General features: G+C 43.0%; 4 protein-coding genes across 5 annotated transcripts; 1 reads left to right on the plus strand and 3 right to left on the minus strand.

Annotated features, from left to right (window-relative positions):
• The first annotated feature begins 143 nt into the window (after nucleotides 1-143).
• Nucleotides 144-4730, plus strand: phykpl (5-phosphohydroxy-L-lysine phospho-lyase). Of its 2 annotated transcripts, none has more exons than XM_079167357.1 (13): nucleotides 144-275; nucleotides 383-501; nucleotides 635-794; nucleotides 895-969; nucleotides 1059-1146; nucleotides 1238-1354; nucleotides 1488-1570; nucleotides 1650-1875; nucleotides 2339-2493; nucleotides 3131-3220; nucleotides 3319-3452; nucleotides 3625-3670; nucleotides 3971-4730. In XM_079167357.1, exons 1-12 carry the CDS (start codon nucleotides 217-219, stop codon nucleotides 3645-3647), a joined length of 1329 nt encoding a protein of 442 aa, XP_079023483.1. In that variant the 5' UTR covers nucleotides 144-216; the 3' UTR covers nucleotides 3648-3670; nucleotides 3971-4730. The 2 variants fall into 2 exon arrangements, with proteins under 2 accessions (XP_079023483.1, XP_079023484.1); XM_079167358.1 differs by having other exon boundaries at nucleotides 635-767.
• Nucleotides 4491-8292, minus strand: LOC306701916 (heterogeneous nuclear ribonucleoprotein A/B-like; the record flags this gene model as incomplete). The annotated part of the gene is given in 10 exon segments (XM_079167359.1): nucleotides 4491-5220; nucleotides 5676-5761; nucleotides 5871-6029; nucleotides 6156-6246; nucleotides 6362-6493; nucleotides 6583-6741; nucleotides 6830-6998; nucleotides 7428-7707; nucleotides 7710-7720; nucleotides 8198-8292. Coding segments are annotated over 9 exon segments (1167 nt in total). The 3' UTR covers nucleotides 4491-5220; nucleotides 5676-5690.
• Nucleotides 8293-9941: 1649 nt separating this feature from the next.
• Nucleotides 9942-11945, minus strand: nme5 (NME/NM23 family member 5; the record flags this gene model as incomplete). The annotated part of the gene is made up of 5 exons (XM_079168172.1): nucleotides 9942-10029; nucleotides 10165-10283; nucleotides 10372-10472; nucleotides 11136-11341; nucleotides 11820-11945. 5 exons carry the CDS (start codon nucleotides 11943-11945, stop codon nucleotides 9970-9972), a joined length of 612 nt encoding a protein of 203 aa, XP_079024298.1. The 3' UTR covers nucleotides 9942-9969.
• A 937-nt stretch (nucleotides 11946-12882) lies between these two features.
• Nucleotides 12883-17599, minus strand: rack1 (receptor for activated C kinase 1). Its single transcript, XM_079168028.1, has 8 exons — nucleotides 17398-17599; nucleotides 16251-16422; nucleotides 14994-15141; nucleotides 14266-14361; nucleotides 13966-14076; nucleotides 13530-13670; nucleotides 13196-13306; nucleotides 12883-12990 (listed from the first exon to the last, which is right to left on the minus strand). The coding sequence occupies exons 1-8, from the start codon at nucleotides 17504-17506 to the stop codon at nucleotides 12925-12927; spliced, it is 954 nt and encodes a 317-aa protein (XP_079024154.1). The 5' UTR covers nucleotides 17507-17599; the 3' UTR covers nucleotides 12883-12924.
• Between the last annotated feature and the right edge of the window lie 4586 nt (nucleotides 17600-22185).

The raw sequence follows: 22185 nt of genomic DNA on the forward strand, positions 1-22185 counted from the left end.
ACAAATTATATTTAAGCTTTTGAAAGCAATTGGACTTTTTAACAGGGCTGTAATAGAATGAGGATGGTGGACGATTAGATCCAGTAGGGGGCAGTAATGCAATTTAAAGCACGACAACTACCGGAAAACACTCCAAAGAGAAGGAGAACTGTCATTGAGTCGCTCTCTTCTTCTCAGTGGTCTTTGGTATTCGTTAGAGACAAACACAAACACAATATGGCAGTTGAAAAACTCAGGAAGGAAGAAACTCTCGAAATGAGGAGGAGATTAATCGGGTATGTAAAAGGGAAACTGACTGTCTTGATGCCCGTTGGTACACATATTGTGCTGCTGTGCAGCATTTGCACGAAAGTTACTGACACAGTAATTTCTTCGATCGCAGGCAGTCATGTAGACTGTTTTACTCAGACGATCCTGTGAAAATAGTGAGAGCGAGAGGCCAATATCTATTTGATGAAAACGGCGAGCGCTATCTGGACTGCATCAGCAACGTTCATCATGGTAACACATGTACCACCCGGTGCATAGTCCATTTATTACCGTTGTAAAACACCTTATATTACCCTCCGCCTGTCATGGCAGCACGTTTTTAATGTTTTTTTAAAAGTAACATACAGTATGATTCCTTTCGCAGTGGGCCACTGTCACCCCAGCATCACTGCAGCTGCAGCAGCACAGATGGACCTGCTGAACACAAATGCACGATTCCTGCACGACAACATAGTCACGTATGCAGACCGGCTGGCTGCCACCCTGCCCGAGAAGCTGTGCGTGTTCTACTTTGTAAACTCTGGGTAAATTGTGCGCCCCCGTCCCCCCCCCCACACACACACACAGAAAGAATAGTACTCCTGAAGTACCACTCCTGTGATTTTACATCTGCTCTCCTGACAGTTCAGAGGCCAATGATCTTGCCCTCCGCTTGGCTCAGCAGTACACCCAGCACGAGGACGTCATTGTGCTTGACCAGTAAGTATTCTGTACTACTGCAACACATTCACCCCCCCCCCCCCCCCCCCCAGACAATACACTCAATTACAACTCTCCTTTTATACTAGTGCATACCATGGGCATCTAATGTCCCTCATCGACATTAGTCCGTACAAGTTCCGGAAACTGGCAGGACAGAAAGAATGGGTTCATGTGGTGTGTAAATTCATAATACCATCATCTCACAAAACCACTGACCAACAGTGGGCTGTCCGTCTGTCTGAAAGAATGTGTTTCATCGTCCTAGGCCACGTTACCAGACACCTACAGGGGCACGTACGGAGAGGATCACCCCAACCCCGGCCAAGCATACGCTGATACAGTGAAAGACCTAATAGAGGAGGTGCACAGGAAGGGTCGTAAGGTACTCTTTAAAACAGTTTTACGCAGCATGGATCAAATCAGCAATGCTCTTAACACCTTTAATGTATAATGGTGTAATGAACATGACCAATGCATGCCATTCATGTTACTTATTTACTACATTTTCAATACAGATCTCTGCCTTCTTTGCTGAATCAATGCCAAGTGTCGGAGGACAAATCATTTTGCCCCAAGGATATTCGACTAAAGTTGCAGAGTGAGTGGTGACTCACTTTCAGGTTCTGCCATAGCTCAGCCACACCTACGTTAGTGTTGACACGGTGCATCTCCCACAGATACGTGCGCTCAGCCGGCGGAGTGTTTGTGGCAGACGAGGTGCAGACGGGGTTTGGCCGCGTGGGAAGTCATTTCTGGGCGTTCCAGCTGCACGGGGAGGGTTTCTGTCCCGACATAGTGACCATGGGTAAACCCATGGGCAATGGGCATCCCCTGGCATGTGTGGCTACCACCGTAGAAATAGCCGCAGCTTTCGCAGCCAATGGAGTGGAGTACTTCAATACGGTGACTATACAGTAGCCGTAACACATTATGAACACATTCTTCAAGTTGCTTTCTATAGCTGCTCGCAGCTGTAGAGACAGCCAGGGTGTCATAAGGAATACAACATCATTCTCAGTATAGTGCGATATCATAGTAAGACCTTCTTTTATTAGTAAACTGATGTCAGTCACACACAGATGGTGTCTTCTAAGGTAAAAAGTTAAACTATGTTAAGTATAATTTGTTCTCTTTTCTTGTGGTAGTTATGTTGATCACTGACTAGTGTTTGACTAGTGCCACTTTTTAACAACTATGCTGCTGCATAAAACATAATCACTAATAAAGAATTCCCAAAGTCAATTGCAAACAGATTTCTGCTTTTAAGCAAACTTATTTCTATTGAAATGTCTCTTAACTTCCTCTCGTTAAGCATGCATACATTAAGGTGAAATTATTTGGGTTTTTTTCCTCTAACTTCATGCAGTTCGGAGGGAACCCGGTGTCCTGCGCTATTGGCCTGGCATTGCTCGATGTGATAGAGAAAGAGGACCTGAGAGGAAACGCCCAAAGGGTCGGAGCACATCTTAAAGATTTGCTCACAAAGATACAAACACGACATCAAGTGATTGGCGATGTCAGGTAAGGATGCAGTGACTAATGCACTCAGGCATTAAAACTCATTACGACCAATGCTGTTCTATGCTCTAGAGTCCATGGCATTTATTCAGATTGGAATAATAAATAAAAAAACCATGAAAAACCATTTTCATGGTGGGTGCTCAGGCTTGAGTTGTGTGGATATGCAGGGCATCTGAGATAAAGTGTCATCACATGGGAGATACAACTTGTAGCTTATGTAATCACTTAACACGACAGACTATTATTTAAAAAATAATGTACGTGTAAAAGTGCACGGGACTTTTTAAGTATGAAAATGTGCTACTGTGGCATAAAAGTCTTGTGAAAAGGGGCCTATAAAGGCACTCGCTATTCCTTAGCCAAGAGTCCAAATTTGAGCGTGTAGATTCCTTTCATTAGAATACCAAGCACAAATAAAAGAGGGAAATAAATATATAAACAGCCGTAACTTGTTAAACTGGGATGTTAAATTAAGTATTTTTGGGCTGTATACATATTTATTTACACAGGGAGATGCTCTAAAATTAAATAAAATCACCTGTTCTGTTATTCAAATGTTACCTGATGTTGAGGTGGGTCAGAGGGGTTCATTAGAGTCAACCTCATAGCTCTATGATGTGTTGTTTTTTTTTTACAGGGGTGTGGGACTGTTTGTGGGTGTCGAGCTGGTTAAAGACAGGGAGCGTAAGACTCCTGCCACAGAAACAGCAGCACTTGTGGTGAAGAGGTACCGTGTCGTAATACTGACATACAGCTTGATTTTCTTGTATTCAGAGTCTCTGCCGAGCGGTTTGTTGATTTAACTCCATGCTCCTTTTACATTAGGTTAAAAGAGGAGGATAAAATCTGTGTCAGTACAGATGGACCCTGGGAAAGCGTCGTGAAGTTTAAACCTCCGATGTGTTTCAGTATGGAGGACGCAGAGCTGGTGGTTCAGTGTATTGACCGCATCCTCACAGGTTAGTTACACTAACACCTCAGCCTAAAGCGGTTACTACAGGGTCGGTCGTAGGTATGCATCTACTACAACACTTAGTGTGAGTCTGAACACTGTGAAAGATCCATATAGACTTGATACCACACATTTGTAATTTAAGTGTTGCATAACTTTCAGTTCTCTTGTTCTCACAGACATGGAAGCCAGTGACGGTTAAACCGGAAAAGGAAGACATCTAAGGTTTGTTAAACCTGTAGAAAAACTTTTAATTGCATCAGACATTGTCAGATGGTCACATTCATAAAGTCCAGAGGTAGAGATTTGAATGTCTATACTTGAGGTTCCAGTAGATCAAACAAGTTCATTTCACTCAGAACATGTTGCCACGTCACTGTTTTTTGAAATTGAATAATCAGTCTCATAATTACCGTCTATCAGTACATCATCATATCACAGCTCAACTATGAAAGATTTTAAAAGGCTGCCAGTTGTCTAGAGCATCACTTATTATCTTCCCCCCCCCCCCCCCCCCCCCCCCAGGTGTTCAGAGCCATTTTAAGGCATGAATGCGGTCACATAGCTGATGAAACACAGCCAGTGGGAGTTGCTGCCAGCTATAGCACATTGTTGCCATCGTGGTCCACTACAAGATGCTAATGTAACACTAATGAACTCCCACCAATATATTTTTCTTCTTCAAATAAAATCTTTTTTTCTTTAAATCCTGACTCCTCCTTTCTTCTCCTCACAGCAGCTGTGCATGTTTTATAATTTGTCCCAACTTACAACACTGATCAGCAACATGTTCTCAATACAGCACGGCTGAGATGAGCACTTACCAGACCACTACCGTTACCTCAGTCACATTCATAAAAATGCTCAAGTACTGCAGTTTCACATCTAGTGGGGCGGGTACTAACACTCAGCCAGTTATCCTGCAGGCAGCGACGCCCTCTCCCACAGCATCCGTAGAGATGTTAACATTACTCATGACAAAACAAGCAAGCCATTTAACAGTACAAAACATTTAACATTACCTTTACAAATAATAACAAAAGGATCCATGTGTAATATAAACCAAAAGTTTATTTCTATCAATTTGCCCAAGACACTAGAGGAATGAGTTTCCAGTGAGAGAGGGAGTACCCTCGTACATTAACAGGCTTGCGTTCAGTTGAATAACACTAGTAAAGCCACTTAAAATTGCAGACATGATGGGGGGGAAGAATCTCCTTAAAAGCCAAAAAAAAAAAAAAAAAAAAAAATGCTGGTTGTCTTCGTCTACTACGCGATCTGCAAACATTCACTTAACACTCTTACAATGAACCCTTTGATTAGTTTAAATCCCTTATTTTTGCCTCACCCCACATCTGAAGCCATGCAACTTGCATCCAACATTCAGCACGGGAGAAAATAACTAAAGATCTAGAAACACCAAAAAGAAAAGAAAAAAAAGAAAAAGAAAATTGTTTTATTTGTGAGCTTTAAAAGCTCTTGCTCCTGCTCATCTGTAAATCCAGTAGACATGTAAAAATACAACCATACAATACATTAGATTCAAAAAGGTACCAAAAAGTACAGTAAAAATAACACTTCCATCACTGGAAATGTAAATGGACACAAAACAATATAAAATAAAAAGTGGAAAAGTGACATTTGCTTCCCCAGTTCCTCACTTGATCTGTACAAATGGAGCATGAGTCCAAATTTCTGCCAACTCCAAAGGAAAAGCCAGAGCCCATGTTGGTTGTGGTCAGACCATGGATCTCTTTTTCTTATTTACTTTAGACCTTAAGAGAAAAACACGGTGCTTAACGTTACTGAGAATAAACCAAATAAGGCATGCAGTTACACACAGACAGACAGGTGCATGAATGAGTTTGACAGGTCAGTGAATGGACAGACAAACTTTTGTTTTGGGGGGGGGGGGGGGGGGGGGGGGGGGGGGCACGACCGCTAACTATTACACCTAGCACCCTGGTGAAAGGTGAAACGGTCCTTATTCCTGTTCTCAAACCACCACCAACTCAACCCTTATTGATCAAGTAGTAGAGATGCATCTTAAGATGGCTGACAGGTGGAATGAATCCATCTTTAATGATCACAGACCCCACAACACAGCCTACCCTAACCCCACCACAATGCTTGAATGGATTTAGAGTAGATGGAGATCTTTGGGGTCAAAAAGGCACCAATGGTTACAGCTATGTTCTCATACTACCACGGATGATGCAAAAATGCATACCTGCACTACGTGTGATCAGTATGGCTTGTAGCTACTCTGGTGGCCTCCACGTCTTGGAGTTTTCCCATAGCTTGTATTGCCCTGGTCTGGAGGACAAGAGAAAAAGGGACTGAGTTCTTCTGTACAACAAGGAGGACCAAGAAAATAAAGTTTCTCTCATTCTTTTTTCTTTCCCGGGGGGCACTTATCGCTTACTGTAGTCGTAGCCACCCCCATAGCCGTAATAACCAGCAGAGTAGTCATAGTTGCCGCCGTAGCCGCCATATCCGTAGCCTTGCTGTCCGTAGCCATAGTTCTGGTTGTATCCCTGGTTCCAGTAGTTGTTGTAACCTTGATTCCAGTTCTGGCCCTGGCCTAGAAACAACAGGTGAGGCCTTTGTCACAACTCTCCAGCACACAGGACCCGGGTAGCTACTCGGCACAAATGTTTGAGTATAGTTCAACAGGAGGATTTTGCAGGTACACAGACACGGTGCTTACCTCCACGGCCTCTGCCGCGTCCTCCGTATCCACGGGCCCCGTACTGCTGCTGCACGTAGACCTCTTTGGGCTGGGCTATTTTTATTTCACACTGGAACACCACACAAGAGCACATTATGTTGCAGCACGGCATGACTTTTCGCTTAATTCATGAAACTGAATACAGCACGTTTCACCGGTATGCAGAATGTGCGGTATTCTGTTACCTTGCTGCCACCGACGTTGTGGTATTTCTTCTCCATGACCTTCTTGACAGGAGTCTCGTCTTTATATGTGATGAATACGAATCCCCTCCTCTTTTCTGTCTTTGGATCTTGTGGAAGCTCAATGGTCTCGACCTACACGAGAACAGAGCGGACGTTAGAGCAGACAATATCTCGAGGCACTAAATTCCTTAATAAACCGACAAATGTGTTATATACCGTACCTCCCCAAAGGTCCCAAAGTACTCCTGAATGACTTCCTTTGTAGTGTCGGGGTTAAGGCCTCCCACAAAGATTTTCTTGACGGGATCTTTCTTCATGGCCATGGCCTTCTTGGGGTCGATCACTCGCCCATCTAGCCGATGCTCCTTCTGCTCGAGAACCTAAAAGCAAAAGAGGAAAACATTGAAACTCGCCTGCTTTGTAAACGTAAGTTACTTTGGCTCCGATATAATGTCTACCCCCGCTCACCTTTTCGACGCCGGCTGCCTCTTTGAAGAGAATGAAGCCGAAGCCCCTTGACCGGCCCGTCTGCTGGTCCATCTTGATGGTGCAGTCTGTCACCTCACCAAATTTAGTGAAGTAATCTTTGAGATCCTTCTTGCTCGTTTCCCAGCTGAGACCACCAACAAACATTTTCCTGTGCACAGAGAGAAGGACATGTTCAGCAATACAGGCCGCCCTGCTCCTCTAACTTTAAATGGGGGGGGGGGGGGGGGGGGGGGGGTAAATGTACACACTGTTCCAGAACATCTGTTGACCCAATGACGTAGGGGGAGGGGGCTCCAGCTGCTGTAGCTTAAAGCAGCATTTACAACATTAATTCAATCCAATCGAAAATCCTTTCGATACGACCACATCAGACACTTCATATCAACGGTTTGTCGCGAGCTAATACGCTAGATTAGATCCCTGCTGAAGCGCCCATCCCCCCCTCGTCCGCTCTGCATATGGCGCCAACAAAGGCCGGTTGAACAAAGAGACACGGCGAACCACGGACGCTTGCTAATAAATGTCGGATATCACTAAAGAAACATTTCCACCGTTTTTTTTTTTTTTTTTAACTCACCCTGCATCCTCCTCGCCTTTGCTGGCGTCGATCTGTCCGCCCTCTGTTCCGCCGTTTTGCGAGTTGCCGTCGCCGTCGCCGTCAGCGTCGGCGTCGGGCCCTGCGCCCTCTTCGCACTCCTCATTCACGGCGTTGCTCTCCTCGTTCCCTTCGGTCCCGTCGTCGTTGCCCTCCTCGGTGTGCTCGGTGTGCTCGGCGTGCTCGGCCCCGTTAAAATCATCGTCGACTTCGTGGCCGTTTTCTGATGTTTCCATATACTGCTGCTCTGTCTCGGACATTTTGCACTATTATACCTAAAACCCATCAACAAAAAAAAATGTCACACATCCGACTGTTATATAATGCATCATGCCGTGCATGCTTCGCCATTTACACGGCGCTCGTGCATGCATTCACCACCATTTTGACCGGCACGACCGCATTCCATACATTTAACATTCATTCGTATTTGTTGCACAGTGTCAGCAAAACGGCAACTCTGTATCGTTTACGTACACAACCACCCCGCATCGATAGCACACTAATGGTGGGAGATTACAAACAGCGTAGCCTTCTGTGTCACGCTGATAAACCAAGGCTGGACTCGACAACTCAAATTCGCAGTTACGTAACGCATAGGCCGCGCTAGCCGCGATATACGCCTTATATGTACTACTATTTAAATATATTACGTCTACCAGAAAAACGAGGAAAACACTACAACAATCCGAGTACTTACGTGACAATATAATGACAATACCAAGGTTAAAGAAGTACGAAAACCTGCTTACTGGTCACACAACCGGAGAGCTCTCTTCAAGATGGATTCTCCCACACGACGACAACTCGTGGTTGGTTTTCTAGAACCGGCAGAAAAAAACGCCATTTCTGTGGAGAAGCCACCCGATTGGATGATCGCCGCTGTCACTCATGACTCCGCCCAATCGCATACACGTGCCTTTCTTTCCACAGAAGATGTTCACGCCCTTAACACACAGGAAGGAACTCCGAGTACCCTTTCTGCGTCTAACGAAAAAGAGTTGCCCACTGCTCGGCAATTAAAAGAAACGATATGATGAATCGCTACTGTTGCGTGGAACAATGTGTCAAAGCGTTACTCTTTGTCTGCTTCTCACTCTGGACCTGATACAAATGTAACCAAATGCAACAGTAGTCCAGTCCAGGCTCGTGGAAATGAACGGTGCCCTGCCTATGTGTGAAAACTGTTAAAATGTAGATCTTGGCATCTCTGTATGAACATTAATGATGGATCAACTCAGTGATCTGCCATCGAGCTTTCTATGTGTACATGGACAACTATGCTATGAGGGTGACTTTCTTTCCAGGACTACTGTACAAGTTTTAAAGAAATACTGAACATGGGCTGGACAAAATAACAGACACCTAACCATAATGAAATCACATACATTATCAAGTACAATAGGTTCCTAATAAACACAGTTGTGTCAAGTTTGTATGCAGTTTTTGTTGTGTGGTGGGTTGAGAGGTTGTGAGTTGATCCATTAGACGGTGGGGACAGTTTGATATTAACTGGAATGTGTTGCTTGTTTGTTAAAGGAAAATTCTCTTGATTTATTGTCCACTCGTCTATTTCTTACCACTGCTTACTGCTTATCCTGTGCAGCAGCAGCAGCCTTCTGTCTACAGTGAGTTAGAGATCCACACACAAAGCTGCTCTCATAGTTATACTGCAGACCAGATAACTCATAGTCACATGGAAGTTAAAGACTAAAACATCAAGCCACGTCATGGTAACTCATATAAGTCTTTTCTCTATATTTTCTCTTTGGTTGCTGAAGAACTATCACATGATACTATTGTTGCAAGTCATTGAGATTATTTAAATAAGCAATATGTTAACTAACATGCAAACTACTGTAGAGCAGCCTGAATAAAATACTGTAATGCTGTGAAGTCACTTTGTTCATTCAGTAACATATCTGTTACACAGCTTTATTCCCATGTAGGTTCTTTACAAGCTGTAGTACTTTGGCAGAAAATACATGTTAATGTGTGTTAATACGTGTTTGAGCACCAGTTCCAGAGGAGCAACAAGAGATGAAGCTGGTAGACCAGAATATATCATATGAGTGTTTTGTCCATTTAGTGAATGTAATCAACTAAACGCAGCTCACACAAGTCATCCAATTCATTCATCACGCTCATTAAATCAAATGAAAACGTTTTAACCCACTGGCTAATTTACTACAGTTCCAGATGACGTAAGAGACCTAGTTGGACTTACAAACAAAGATTTGCTTTGTTAAAAAACAAACAAATCTGTGATATTTGTTTTACTGGATGATTCGGACCAGTTGTTAGTGTTCTCATGTAAAGCTGCTGAACTTTGGTTATGAATCAAGTTGCACCCTTTAAGTGTTCAAGGTAGAGCAAATGGTTTACCAGCTGTACCAGCTTTACCAGAAAGCAAACATAACAGAGGATTAGCACTGAAAAGACATTTTATTTCATCATAGTACTGAATAGATACATGTGTTTATAAATGATGTATTTGTTGTCATTCCGCCTCTTCCACAGTGGCTCAATCACATATTTTAGGCCTGTTTGGGTCGTTGTTGATCAGCCAGTCAGCAAGCCAGATCTAATGAAGAAAAAAGTGGATAATAGAGAAAGATGTTTCAGGGACCAAAGCTCAACACCAGTAAACGACATGTTAACAGCAATAAATAACAATAAATAACTGTATACCTTCACATGTTGAGCATGGAATACTTACACAGGGGTTGTGTGGCTTTTGCTTGCAGAGCTCAGTGAGTCCAAGGAGCAGAGTTGGGTTTACATGCTTGCTCAGGTATTCTTTGGTGGCTTCTCTTGAGGGAAAGGGCTCAATTACAGCTGCAGAGAAAAAGCATGTGGGGGTGCATTACTGGTCAATACATTTCTATACAAACAAACAGTAAGTGTGGTTCTGTGCATTGCTTACAGTTTGGGAACATGAATTTGATCTCCCTTTCAGCCGCATGAAATGACTCGCTGCCATGGAGTGCGTTTTTGAGTTCAGAAGTGCCGTATTTTGCTCTGAGGCTGCACAGGAAAAATACATCACATTCATGAAAACATCTCGAGTGTTGACATGACTGCAAACCTTTACCGCTCTACGTTATTTAAAAACAAGGAATCACGATGCCAAGTCATAGAATAACCTGCTATCAAAGGGCATGGTCATAATATGGAGGCCCAGAATCACGATCAATTATGGATACATGTGCACATATGAAAACCACTGCTTGATCAAGTGTTTCCATTGTAACCTGAATATAGACTGTAAACAGTATTATTTTGTTAATATAATGTGTCCAACAGTAGTGCTCCCTGTCTGTTATCACAGAAATAATCAAGCATTGTGACACCCTAATGTGGATGTGCTCACACGTTATATTCTGGGGTTTTTGGGACATATGCAGAACTTGCATTGGTAGTGGAATTGATATAGTTAATCAAATTACTTTCAGTATCTTAATATACTAAAGGTGTTTGATTTAGTTGCTAAGCAGACATTTGATGCATTAGCAGGAACTTGAATATCTAACATGGTTTCATTGGTTTGTGTGTACGCTCCTTCAAGGCAGTGTTTCTGAGTAAATATGCTCACCATTGTAATGCATTATACACAAAAACACATGTGCAAGGAGGAACAGACACCAAAACAAAAGGCTGAATCAACACCGTGTAAGTTAACAGACTGACCACTCTGGATGAGTTTCTCTGGCCTTGGTGCTGTTGACAGGCCCGATGATGGACTTCCAGTGGGCGATGGCGTTGTGACGGGCCAGAGTCATGGCCATGACAGGGCCAGAGCTCATGAAGGCAGTCAAGTTGGGAAAGACGAGCCTTCCATAGAAGTCTGCGTAGAAGTCACAGCATTGCTCTGGACTTAGCTGCAGCCTCCGCTTCTGCCACAGGAACGAAGTATTGGACACTTCAGTGACATGAGTACTGATACTGGGTTATGTTTGGACAAATTCTGATAATTTATCTTCCTATATTGCTTTCATTTAAATAATGAACATGTTTGATTAAGATGCCTTACATTTGGTTAGGAAAATGTGACATGGTATGTGTTGAGGACATCGTTAGCGCTCTCTGGTGGACAAACTATATCATGGTTTCTGTTTCTCTGTTGCCTAAAAATATCTTTTGCATTATTGTACTGCAATTTGTCACATATCAGCCAAAATACATGCAGAGTACCATATATGTTTGGATAAATAAGCCACGTCGATGCATTAGTTAGACTCGGTACTTGTTTGGGTAGGGGCATCGTACCATACAAGACACAAAATATTGCTTCAGAAATCAGATAGTTGCATCAACCCCTTCCTGACAATATGCAGCACATGTTATAGTTGACAAGTTTACATTTTAACCAACCTGTAAAATGGTGAAGCCTGATTTTAGGATTATATCCTCAATCTCCTCAGTTTTGTGGATGGCATCTGGTTTGATAAGAGCCAGTGTTTCCTCCACATAGATGCGAGGACACAGAGTTTGGCTCATCTTCTCCTGCAGCCTTTAACGGCTAACGTTAGCGAATAAAGGTACGATATTTATCAGTCCCATCAACTAAACTCTACGGTTATTATTCTACATTAGTAACGGCAGGATTACATACAGCACACAAAGTTAGCTGGTAAATGTAGTTAGTATCGGAGCGGTTACTCGCTGGTTTTAATTGCCCTTCGTTCTTGAGTTGTTTGGGTTGCTAGGAAACCATTACAAAACTACGGCAACAAACCGGTCAATCGACACAATATACATTAGTCTGGTTATATATTTAAGTGGCAAACTCGGAAGATTTAAGTCTAAATAAATGTCGGTTAAGTCAAGTCTATCGCTGAAAAAGATGACACATTGGTGATTGAGAATACGGCATACTGATGAAAGTACTGCAATATTTATATACTTCCAGTATTTCAAATTAGGGGTCTGTCGAGACGTTCCTGGAAAAAAATATATAAACAGGAAATGTATACATACACATTTTCTCTCCATTCTATATAAAACAATTTTGAAAAATGGCATGCTAGTATAGAATTTCGGACGAAGTCCACGACGCCATTACTCAAAGCACTACTTTATCTCCACTCAAATAGAAACTCTAAAACCTCGACTGAACTCAGGAATTTCACTTTAAGCCAAAACATTCATCCCTTTGATTCTGAGATATTACCCATGCAAAAAGAGGGTACATTATTTACACTTAAATAAATAGTGTTGGCACAATTCAGGAAACCAGAAATGATCCAATTCTTTCCTAACTTTATGGATTCACATTTCCGAAATCCAACGTTAGACATGAATAGTTCAGAACTGTTCAGACTTATTATTGCTTTGTTGAGGTTTGAATGCACCGTTATCCAACTGTTACACAAGTTTTATTAAGTAAAAAAACAACATTTATTATCATCAGAGTTTAAAGGAAGACGTAAAAAGCTCTTTTCAAACAGTCTTTTATTCAAAGTAGCTTGCGACGTTTTTAGCGAGTTCCAATAGTGACCTGCCACACTCTGATCAGGTTGTCAGTGTAGCCAGCAAACAGGGTCTGTAAAGAAAAATAAACAGGGATAAAGGAACATTGTTTATTTAAATTCTGTATCGTTAAGCCATTAATATTCAAATAAGTGCATTTCTATTTCCCCTCATACTTGCAGGACTGTCAGCATTAACATCAGAGTTAAAAGTGAATGGGTATAATCACCAGGGATTAAACACTGATAGCCACTGAAATAGGTCTGAGTGTGATGTACCTGTCCATCAGCAGACCATGCCAGAGAAGTGCACTGTGGGGGTTCAGCCTTGCTGTTTGTGCTGATCACTTCCTGTCTCAGCTCATCCACAATGATCTTGCCCTCCAGATCCTACACGAGGAAAAGAAAACAGAGGCAGAAGGATCAATGAGGGAAATTGATGTAGCCCAAATAAATTACACGATATATAAATTGGTCTAGACTAGAGCTCAGAAACAGCCTCTTTATCATCATAGAGTACAGATGGCATAGTTAGAATGCATCACAGCTCTTTGCACTGTAGCTTCAATGCACCATTTACTGATCATGAGATGTTTAGAATGAAGTCTTTTACCCAGATCTTGATACTGGGGCCAGTAGCGGCACACAGCCAGTAACGGTTGGGGCTGAAGCAGAGGGCATTGATGGTGTCTCCACTGTCCAGGGTGTAGAGGTGCTTGCCCTCATTCAGGTCCCACAGCATGGCCTGACCGTCCTAGACAAAAAGAGAAAATACGCATCAATAGCCATATTTATAGATATAAGAGATTGCTAGGATATTTATATTATGCTTAATAGCTAGCAATTAGGGAGTTTGTTACATAACATTTTCAAGTGCAGGTGTAACTGAGAAACAGCCTCTTTATCATCAGTAGTAAACAGATGCATTGAAAATTTTCATCGCTGCTAAAACCTGCAGCTGGACTTAAACAGGTGCTTCAGATGAGTTCAGAATGGTGGGGAACAATCATAAACATTCTACAATAATACAAAATAATGTTATTTCATACCCTTCCACCAGATGCACACAGGGAGCCATCAGGAGAGACGGTCACTGTGTTCAGGAATCCACCGTGGCCAAGGTGGTTAGTCTTCAGCTTGCAGTTGGCAAGGTTCCACACCTAGGAGGAAATGACAGGAATCATGTAGCGCCATACGGGTTGTGTTCTCATTAACCATCAATGGTGATGTTCAGGTAATAGGAGCCAGTTTTTCAAAATCACAGGTCAAACAAACTACCTAGAATAAGTTAATTCAGTTACAAGAGAACTCAGGCAAAAGCTAAGGAGAATTTTAAAGGAATCAAGTACCTTGACCACCTTGTCCCAGCCGCAGGAGACGATGATCGGGTTGTTGCTGTTGGGGGAGAAGCGCACACAAGAAGCCCACTCAGAATGACCTTCCTCCTGCAAATATAAAACATATATATAGTCTCAGTGTAAAGTTCTTTGGTTACCCAACATTAGTGCTGTGTTTTTTAATTGCCAGATGAAAAACACTGATGTCTGCAGCAGTGTTTTGTTTGGCTACTTATTAGCACCAACCACGGTCACTGCATCATTTGGTTTATGATATTAAAGCATGACCACGCTGGACATCACAGACAGCGAGTCTACAACAGGGCCATCGGGACTGGGTGAGCAGCATTTGCCCTTTTGACATCAATTTAAGGAAACTCCATATTAAAGGCCAGTTGCTTTTTTTGACAAGTAGGGACTGCGAAGTTTTGACTTTTAATTCCAAGCGGCACAAGGCCATAAACCAGTAATTAAATTCACTGAAATCTAGTTCCACTGACACTGAAGGAGACCAACGTGCTACTCACAAAACCCCTTCTTCAGTGTGTATTCTGGCACACTGAGGAGCGTCTTGCCAGAAACCTCTGTGTGGGAATATCACAAAGTCAAAACGGGTGCGCTGTCCTAGTCTTCCCTTTCTTTACTATCCACATTCACGGTCCAGCCCCTCGTCTCCAGGCTCTAATCATGAGTCGAGGTGTCTTAACCTCAAGTCCAATCAACATGATATGACGGCTCACCTGGATGGTGTACTTGCAGACTCCAAGAGTGTTCCACAGCTTGATGGTCTTGTCCCGGGAGCCAGACACAATCTGGCGGTTATCAGCGGAAAAGGCCACACTCAGAACATCCTTGGAGTGTCCAACAAATTGGCGGGTGGTTTTGCCACTGGGGAAACACCACAACAAACATTTTCACAAACAGTGTCCAGCGCGATTCACCGATTCACGCGAATGAACACAAATAGTCCCCCGGCGAGAACGGCGGCGCGATTAACGCGGCGCGAATCGTGTTTGGTGTGAACCGCAGCATTACGCTAGCAGCCTAGTGGCCTCATTGTTTGTACCATATGGTTTACACACACATAGTTTGGTCCGGTCTCTACTGATATGAGGTATCGTAGAGCTCTGGGTGAACACAGACGGCTACAATATGTATGAATATGTATGAAGCTGCGCTCATGTGATTGGTTGAAAATGAGGCTGACATCTGATTGGCTACAGACAGGTCTATGTTGAAAGAAACGCATTTGTGAATCCAGCGACGGCAGAACAGTCTCAAAAATCCATACACGAATGTGAAGCGATTTGCAAATGAATGCAGTGCGATCCACACACAAATCCATACAAATCCACACACAAATACATACAAATCCACACACAAATACATACAAATGCAGAAATATATTTGTGATTTTTTTTTTTACATTTATATAAATCGTAATTTATTTATTTGTGCATTGGAATGTATTTGTGAATTGTTCTGCGTGCATTTGTAAATCGAATATATTTGTAAATCCTTCTGTGTGCATTTGTAAATCGAATATATTTGTGAATTGTTCTGTGCGCATTTGTGAATCTTTCTGTTTGCATTTGTGAGTCTATCTGTGTGCATTTGCAATTATTGAGACTGATCTGACCCCATACTTCGGGTCCATATTAGCACATTTAGTTCCAGGTAACATCATGACACTAAATGGCTTTCATAACAAGCTGGTAGTCTCTCATAGCCAGACTTATCTCCACTGCGTTGTGTCTAAAGAAAGGCCACAAGTCAGCCATATTGCCCAACCCAGATGCAGGTCCAGAATCTGACCACACAACTTGCGCTAAAAATTTGTTCTCCGATTTGACCTATTGAATTGTATTCCTAGCAGCAATGAAGACACTTTCCCATGGACAAAAAACATCCACAGTACAAATTCAGAAGAAACATAACCACAGTAAACCCTGAACATCTAAACCAGCACTTGAGAGATTACCATTGTCTGTACTTACGTTGTGAGATCCCACAGGCGAAGGGACGCATCCCAGGCACCGGACAGGGCGAACTGTCCATCTGAGGAGATGACCACGTCACTTACGAAGTGAGAATGGCCACTCAAGCAGCGCTGGGGGATGCCATAGTTGGTTTCATCACGGGTCAGCTTCCACATGATGATATTCTTATCTGGAAAACAAGACATCCACGATGTGTTTAACTTTGTCTCCATATTTCATTCTGTAGACAACCGATATTAACATTACCATGCACATTTACAATTGTGCGAGTGGGTTTCTAAAGGAAAGCGGACAAATATTTAGTAAATGTTAGCAGGCAGAGGGGGTACGAGTTACATTTACTCAGTTATATGTACTCAAGTAACTTGAGTTAACTGGACTTGTAGAATAGTTCGGATGCAGCATATGGTTTTCTCTTAAGCAGAGGAGAATCATTACTTTTTCCCTGTTTGGAGATTGTCCACTTCTCTGACTAATCTTATTGTCTTCATGGGATTCTAGAGACCTGGATGTGAACTGTGGCCATTTGTGATGGAACTGGGATTTAGGACATCTAACCTGGAAAGATCAAAGTTTAAGGACACTTTAACATGTTGACACTTAACTGCGTGGTGTCTGTTACAGGTCATTAATCCAGGAAATTACTTGTCATTTCATCACAAATAAATACAGGTGCGAGTTCACAAGTTATTTTGATGACTTGTTTTACTTCTCGCGTTACTTGAGTACTTTTTTTGCACAGTAACAATACTTTCACCCGAGGTACCCTCACGTCCCCCAGTGGCAAGGAGTGGATTGTTGCCAGATCTACACATTTCAGCATTAAATCACGTTCACGCGACACTAAATATGTTACTACACGTGTCGCAGATGCAATGTGGGTATCTGAGGTGGCTCACAGATGACGTTTGTGTTAGCTAGTTTAGGCTAACCGGCTTCTTTCTCTTAAGATCGAGCAGATTCTGTTCAAAGTAAAAAATAACCGTCATAACTTTTCACCCATTAGTTTATAGTATGCACAGTTCACTCACGCCAGCATCGTCGTTTTTTCTCGTACGTTACAGTTGCAAGTTCCGCTAACCAACCGACGGACTAATGCTAACCTAGCGTCAGCCATGATGGCGGACAGCGGGGGAATCCTCACCTCGGGACGCCGACAGAATCATGTCGGGATACTGGGGCGTCGTGGCGATCTGGGTGACCCATCCATGGTGGCCCTTCAGGGTCCCCCTCACTGTCATCTGCTCGGTCATTTTGACGAGTTTCTGCGGTGCCTTTAACCAGGATGGATTCGGATTTCTCTTAGGTTTAGGGAAGCCTAGATCCTCATCGCATCTCAGCACAGAGGAAAAGGAAGCTCAACCCCGGATGCTAAAATTATGAGGGGTTAGCAGGCCGCAAAGGATTCTGGGAAATGTGGACCATGTACTTTATTCAAGCAACACTGCTATGATATGTTCATCAACAGTTTGATTTGTATGAATCTTTAAATTCTTAAAATAATTATTTAAGAAAATACTAATAAGATCTGGTTTATTTAGGTCATCTCTCTAAAAGAATATCTGACATGGTTAATGCTGTCATCATTATGGGTAAAGGCCACATTATTGCATGCAAATGTGAATTTTTAATCGCTCTTTGGATTATATTTATTTTAAGAATTATATCCCTTTGTAGTGGAATGTTGATAGGAATGCTGATATTGAATTATTTTAAGACTTTAATCTTAATATAGTTGTAGTTTTTCATTATTTTTTTGGAACAATATGCTTGAAATATAACAATAAATATAACATTTATTTAAAAACAAATTGGCTATCTTTAACCATTTATTAATACCAACATCTGAACATCTTGTTGTTAATCCATACACAGAATATATTTATATATATATACAGTATATATATATATATAAACATATCAAAGTAACACAAACATGTGAATACTGTTACTTAAATAATTGCTTCGGAAATCAGATTAGTTGCATCAGCCCCTTCCTGACAATATACAGCACATGCTATAGTTTACAGAGTTTACATTTTAACCAACCTGCAAGATGGTGAAGCCTGATTTTATGACAATATCCTCAATCTCCTCAGCTTTGTGGATGGCATCTGGTTTGATAAGAGCCAGATGCAAATATACAAAGTTTGGCTCATCTTCTCCTGCAGCCATTAACGGCTAACGTTAGCAAATAAAGTTACGATATTTTCCATCAGTCCAATCAACTAAACTCTACTGTTATTATTCTACATTAGTAACTGTAGGGTTACATCCAACACACATAAAGTTAGCTGGTAAATGTAACTAGAAAATTCTGCAGGGAATTTTGACAGTGTGGCTGCTACTGCCCAAAGACTTCGCAATATATATATACACGCAGATATTACCGGTAATAACTAAGCATGTATTTTCAAGGTACACCACATTCTCTGTGTTTCACTGTGGGAGAGATTTAGAGAATACAATGGTTGTATTGCCTTGTTTAATTACCATTGCCACAGGAAATTAATCAATGAATGACTGAAATAATGGTTTTTAAAATGTATTATCAATGCATCATGCATAACTACACCCTACCCACTTACAAGTAACCACTTGGGCTTACAAGTAACCACACATTCATACAAGGCAGGACCAGAGTGCAGTGTAATAGAAAAAAAAAATACAAACACAACTAAGCTAATTCTGAGCTTCATGTTAAGATGCGGTTACTCCAAGGGGCTTTTATTTTGAAAGGGTGGGGCTGGGTGGGTGAGAGGAGAAGGAATCATGTTTGACACACATTGAGAGAGAGAGACAGAAAGAGAGAGACAGACAGCGTGTGTGTAACTGGTTGCCATGGTGAGGACGCACCGGTTGGAGTGGCAGACTGATTAAGAAACGTTACAGTAAACAGTTACAGTTACAGTATCATGAGAAAGATAAGACTCTGCCGAACGAATTGATGTGGTTTTTACCGTCTGCTTTCTTTGAGAAATTGGTGGTCAGATTTAACATGGAGTCTAATGGAGCAGTTGGTTGGAGTTCATGTCGCTCTGCGGCTCTTTGAGCCAAATGTGTAAGTCCGTTGGATTCCATAGACATCTGTGTGCGACAGCACAAGATTCGCAAGCTTTTTGGTCAAAGATTGTGGGACCTGGAGCAATTTGTTTGGAAAAATCACAGAATATTTTCCTGCTCCGCTCCACTCTGACAGTTATGTCCTCACTCTAGTGCTGAACATTCCGTGCAATACACACCCATTATAAAATCTGAAACGGACCGAAAATGTTCCTGAAACTTAAACGTTGACTTAATGAAAACCGTGCTAGCTATCAAAATGCCCATTTGGCTCTAAAGTGCAGCGTTTTGTCTACATTTTAAACTTTGAATAATTTGTCAACGTTAATGTATGGCTCGTCAATAAGGGCCCAGAGTTAAGTGTTTTTTTTGTTGTCGTCACGCCAAAACCCCATTCAAGTGAATTGAGAAATTTTGCTCAGATTTGAGGGAAAACCGCTGGGTGAATCTCTGAGAAAAGTCAAAGCACACGATTCCCGATCAAGCTGCACGTTTTGATGTATTTGGCAACGCTGTGTGAACAGAAGGCGGCAAACTTTCTGGCGGATAAAGATTAAGCGGGTCGCCTCTATGCGCCTAGGGGTTGCGGGGAACGAGGCTCTGACTGTGGTTTGTGCTTATGCACCAAACAGCAGTTTGGAGTATCCGGCCTTCTTGGAGTCGGTGGGAGGGGTCCTGGAAAGGGCGCCGCCTGCCGACTCCATAGTTCTACTTCAACTCTCACGTGGGCAATGACGGAGAAACCTGGCGGGGGGTGATTGGGAGGAACGGCTTGCCCGATCTGAACCCGGTGTCTCGTTATTGGACTTCTGTGCTAGCCATGGTTTCGCCATAACGAACACCATGTTCGAACATAAGGTGGCTCATAAGTGTACCTGGTACCAGAACACCGTAGGTCGGAGATCAATGATCGACTTTGTAATCGTATCATCTGATCTGCTGCCGTATGTCTTGGACACTCGGGTGAAGAGAGGAGCAGAGCTGTCAACTGATCTGAGTTGGATCAGATGGCGGGGGAACCGGTTGGAAAGACCCAGCAAGCCCAAACGTATAGTGAGGGTGAACTGGGAACATCTGGCGGAGGACCCTGTCCGGGAGGTCTTTAACGCCCACCTCCGGAAGAACTTCTCACACATCCCGAGGGAGGTTGGGGACTGTTCTCAGCCGGGAGGGGGGGGGGGGGGGGGGGGGGGGGGGACGACGACGACGACGACGACTTTGAAACCCACTTTGAGGAACTCCGACAAACATGTCCTCTGTAGAGGAGGCAGCGCCTGAAGACCTGAGGGAGGGCTCACCCATATCCCTGGCAGAGGTCGCTAAGGTAGTCAAAAAACTCCTTGGTGGCAAGGCGCCGGGGGTGGATGAGATCCGCCCTGAGATGCTGAAGGCGCTGGACACTGTTGGGCTGTCTTGGCTGACACGCCTCTTCGGTGTCGCATGGGGGTCGGGATCAGTGCCCATGGACTGGCAGACCGGGGTGGTGGTTCCCATTTTCAAAAAGCGGGGCCGGAGAGTGTGCTCGAATTATCGGGGTATCACACTACTCAGCCTACCGGGGTGGGCTTATGCCAGGGTGCTGGAAAGGAGGCTCTGACAGTTTGTCGAGCCTTGGATTCAAGAGGAGCAGTGTGGATTCCGTCCCGACCGTGGAACAGTGGACCAGCTCTTTACCCTCGCAAGACTACTGGAGGGATTCTGGGAGTTTGCCCAACCAGTCTACGGCCAAATCCCAATGTCCCCCCTAAACCCTCAAACCCTGAACCCTCAAGGACTTACTGACGTCACCTGGTAAGTGGTTGAGTGTGAGAGGCTGTGAAGGCTTGAGATGGTGTAAATAGGAATGGGACAGCACTTTGCTGCAACATATCACGTTACCATGAAAACGACAACAAATATGATGTATAATTGTGTGTATTTATTTTATACTTTGTACTCCCTGATTTGAACGTCTTCCAGGATCTTTACTCACAAGATGAGAAGTAATTTCATATAATCTATTTACTCGTTTTTGTCAAAACAGCTTCAATGACAAAATCTAATATTTGATAAATAAATATATATTCTGATTTCATGTTTATTTTTTGTTCCATCTTTAACCCTTAATGTTTCTGTGTAAATGTAATACTCCAGGCTGAACACACGTGAGCCGTCCTCTTTGTTTACCTTTTTTTTTGGGTCTCCATGCATCCACTGGTTACCCCGTGTTTAACGTCACATTGCAATGATTTGTGGGCAATTCCCTGAGGCTAAGTCAGCATACCATGCTGACTTGCGAAAAGGGTTCATTAAGGGCTCAAAATGTCTGCGAGAGAGCCCTCAAACACTCGATGATTTGACAACGGGACAGCCCTAAACCCTCACGGACTTCGCGGGAGCGTGCCTCAAAGTCCGTAAGGGGGGGGGAACATTGGGATTTGGCCTACATGTGCTTTGTGGACTTGGAGAAGGCTTTCGACCGGGTCGCTCTGGGGTTCTTGTGGGGGGTGCTGGACCCTTTACAACGGGCGATCCGGTCTCTGTACGACTGCAGTAGGAGCTGTGTCCGCATTCTCTGCAATAAGTCAGACACGTTCCCGGTGGGTGCTGGCCTCCACCATGGCTGCCCTTTGTCACCTGTCCTGTTCCGTGACTTTCATGGACTACTGATGAAAGTAATGCAATATTGACAAACTTCCAGTATTACAAATAGGGGTCTGTCGAGACGTTTCTGGGACTTCTTCACAAAATTAAAAAAAACTGAAAAATAGCATGCTAGTATAATTTCGGACGAAGTCCACGACGCCATTACTCAAAGCGCTACTTTATCTCCACTCAAATAGAAACTCTAAAATCTGGACTGACATTTCAGGAATTTCACTTGAAGCCA

Source organism: Pholis gunnellus, assembly GCF_910591455.1.
Source record: "Pholis gunnellus genome assembly, chromosome: 10".
NCBI classification, from domain to species: domain Eukaryota; kingdom Metazoa; phylum Chordata; class Actinopteri; order Perciformes; family Pholidae; genus Pholis; species Pholis gunnellus.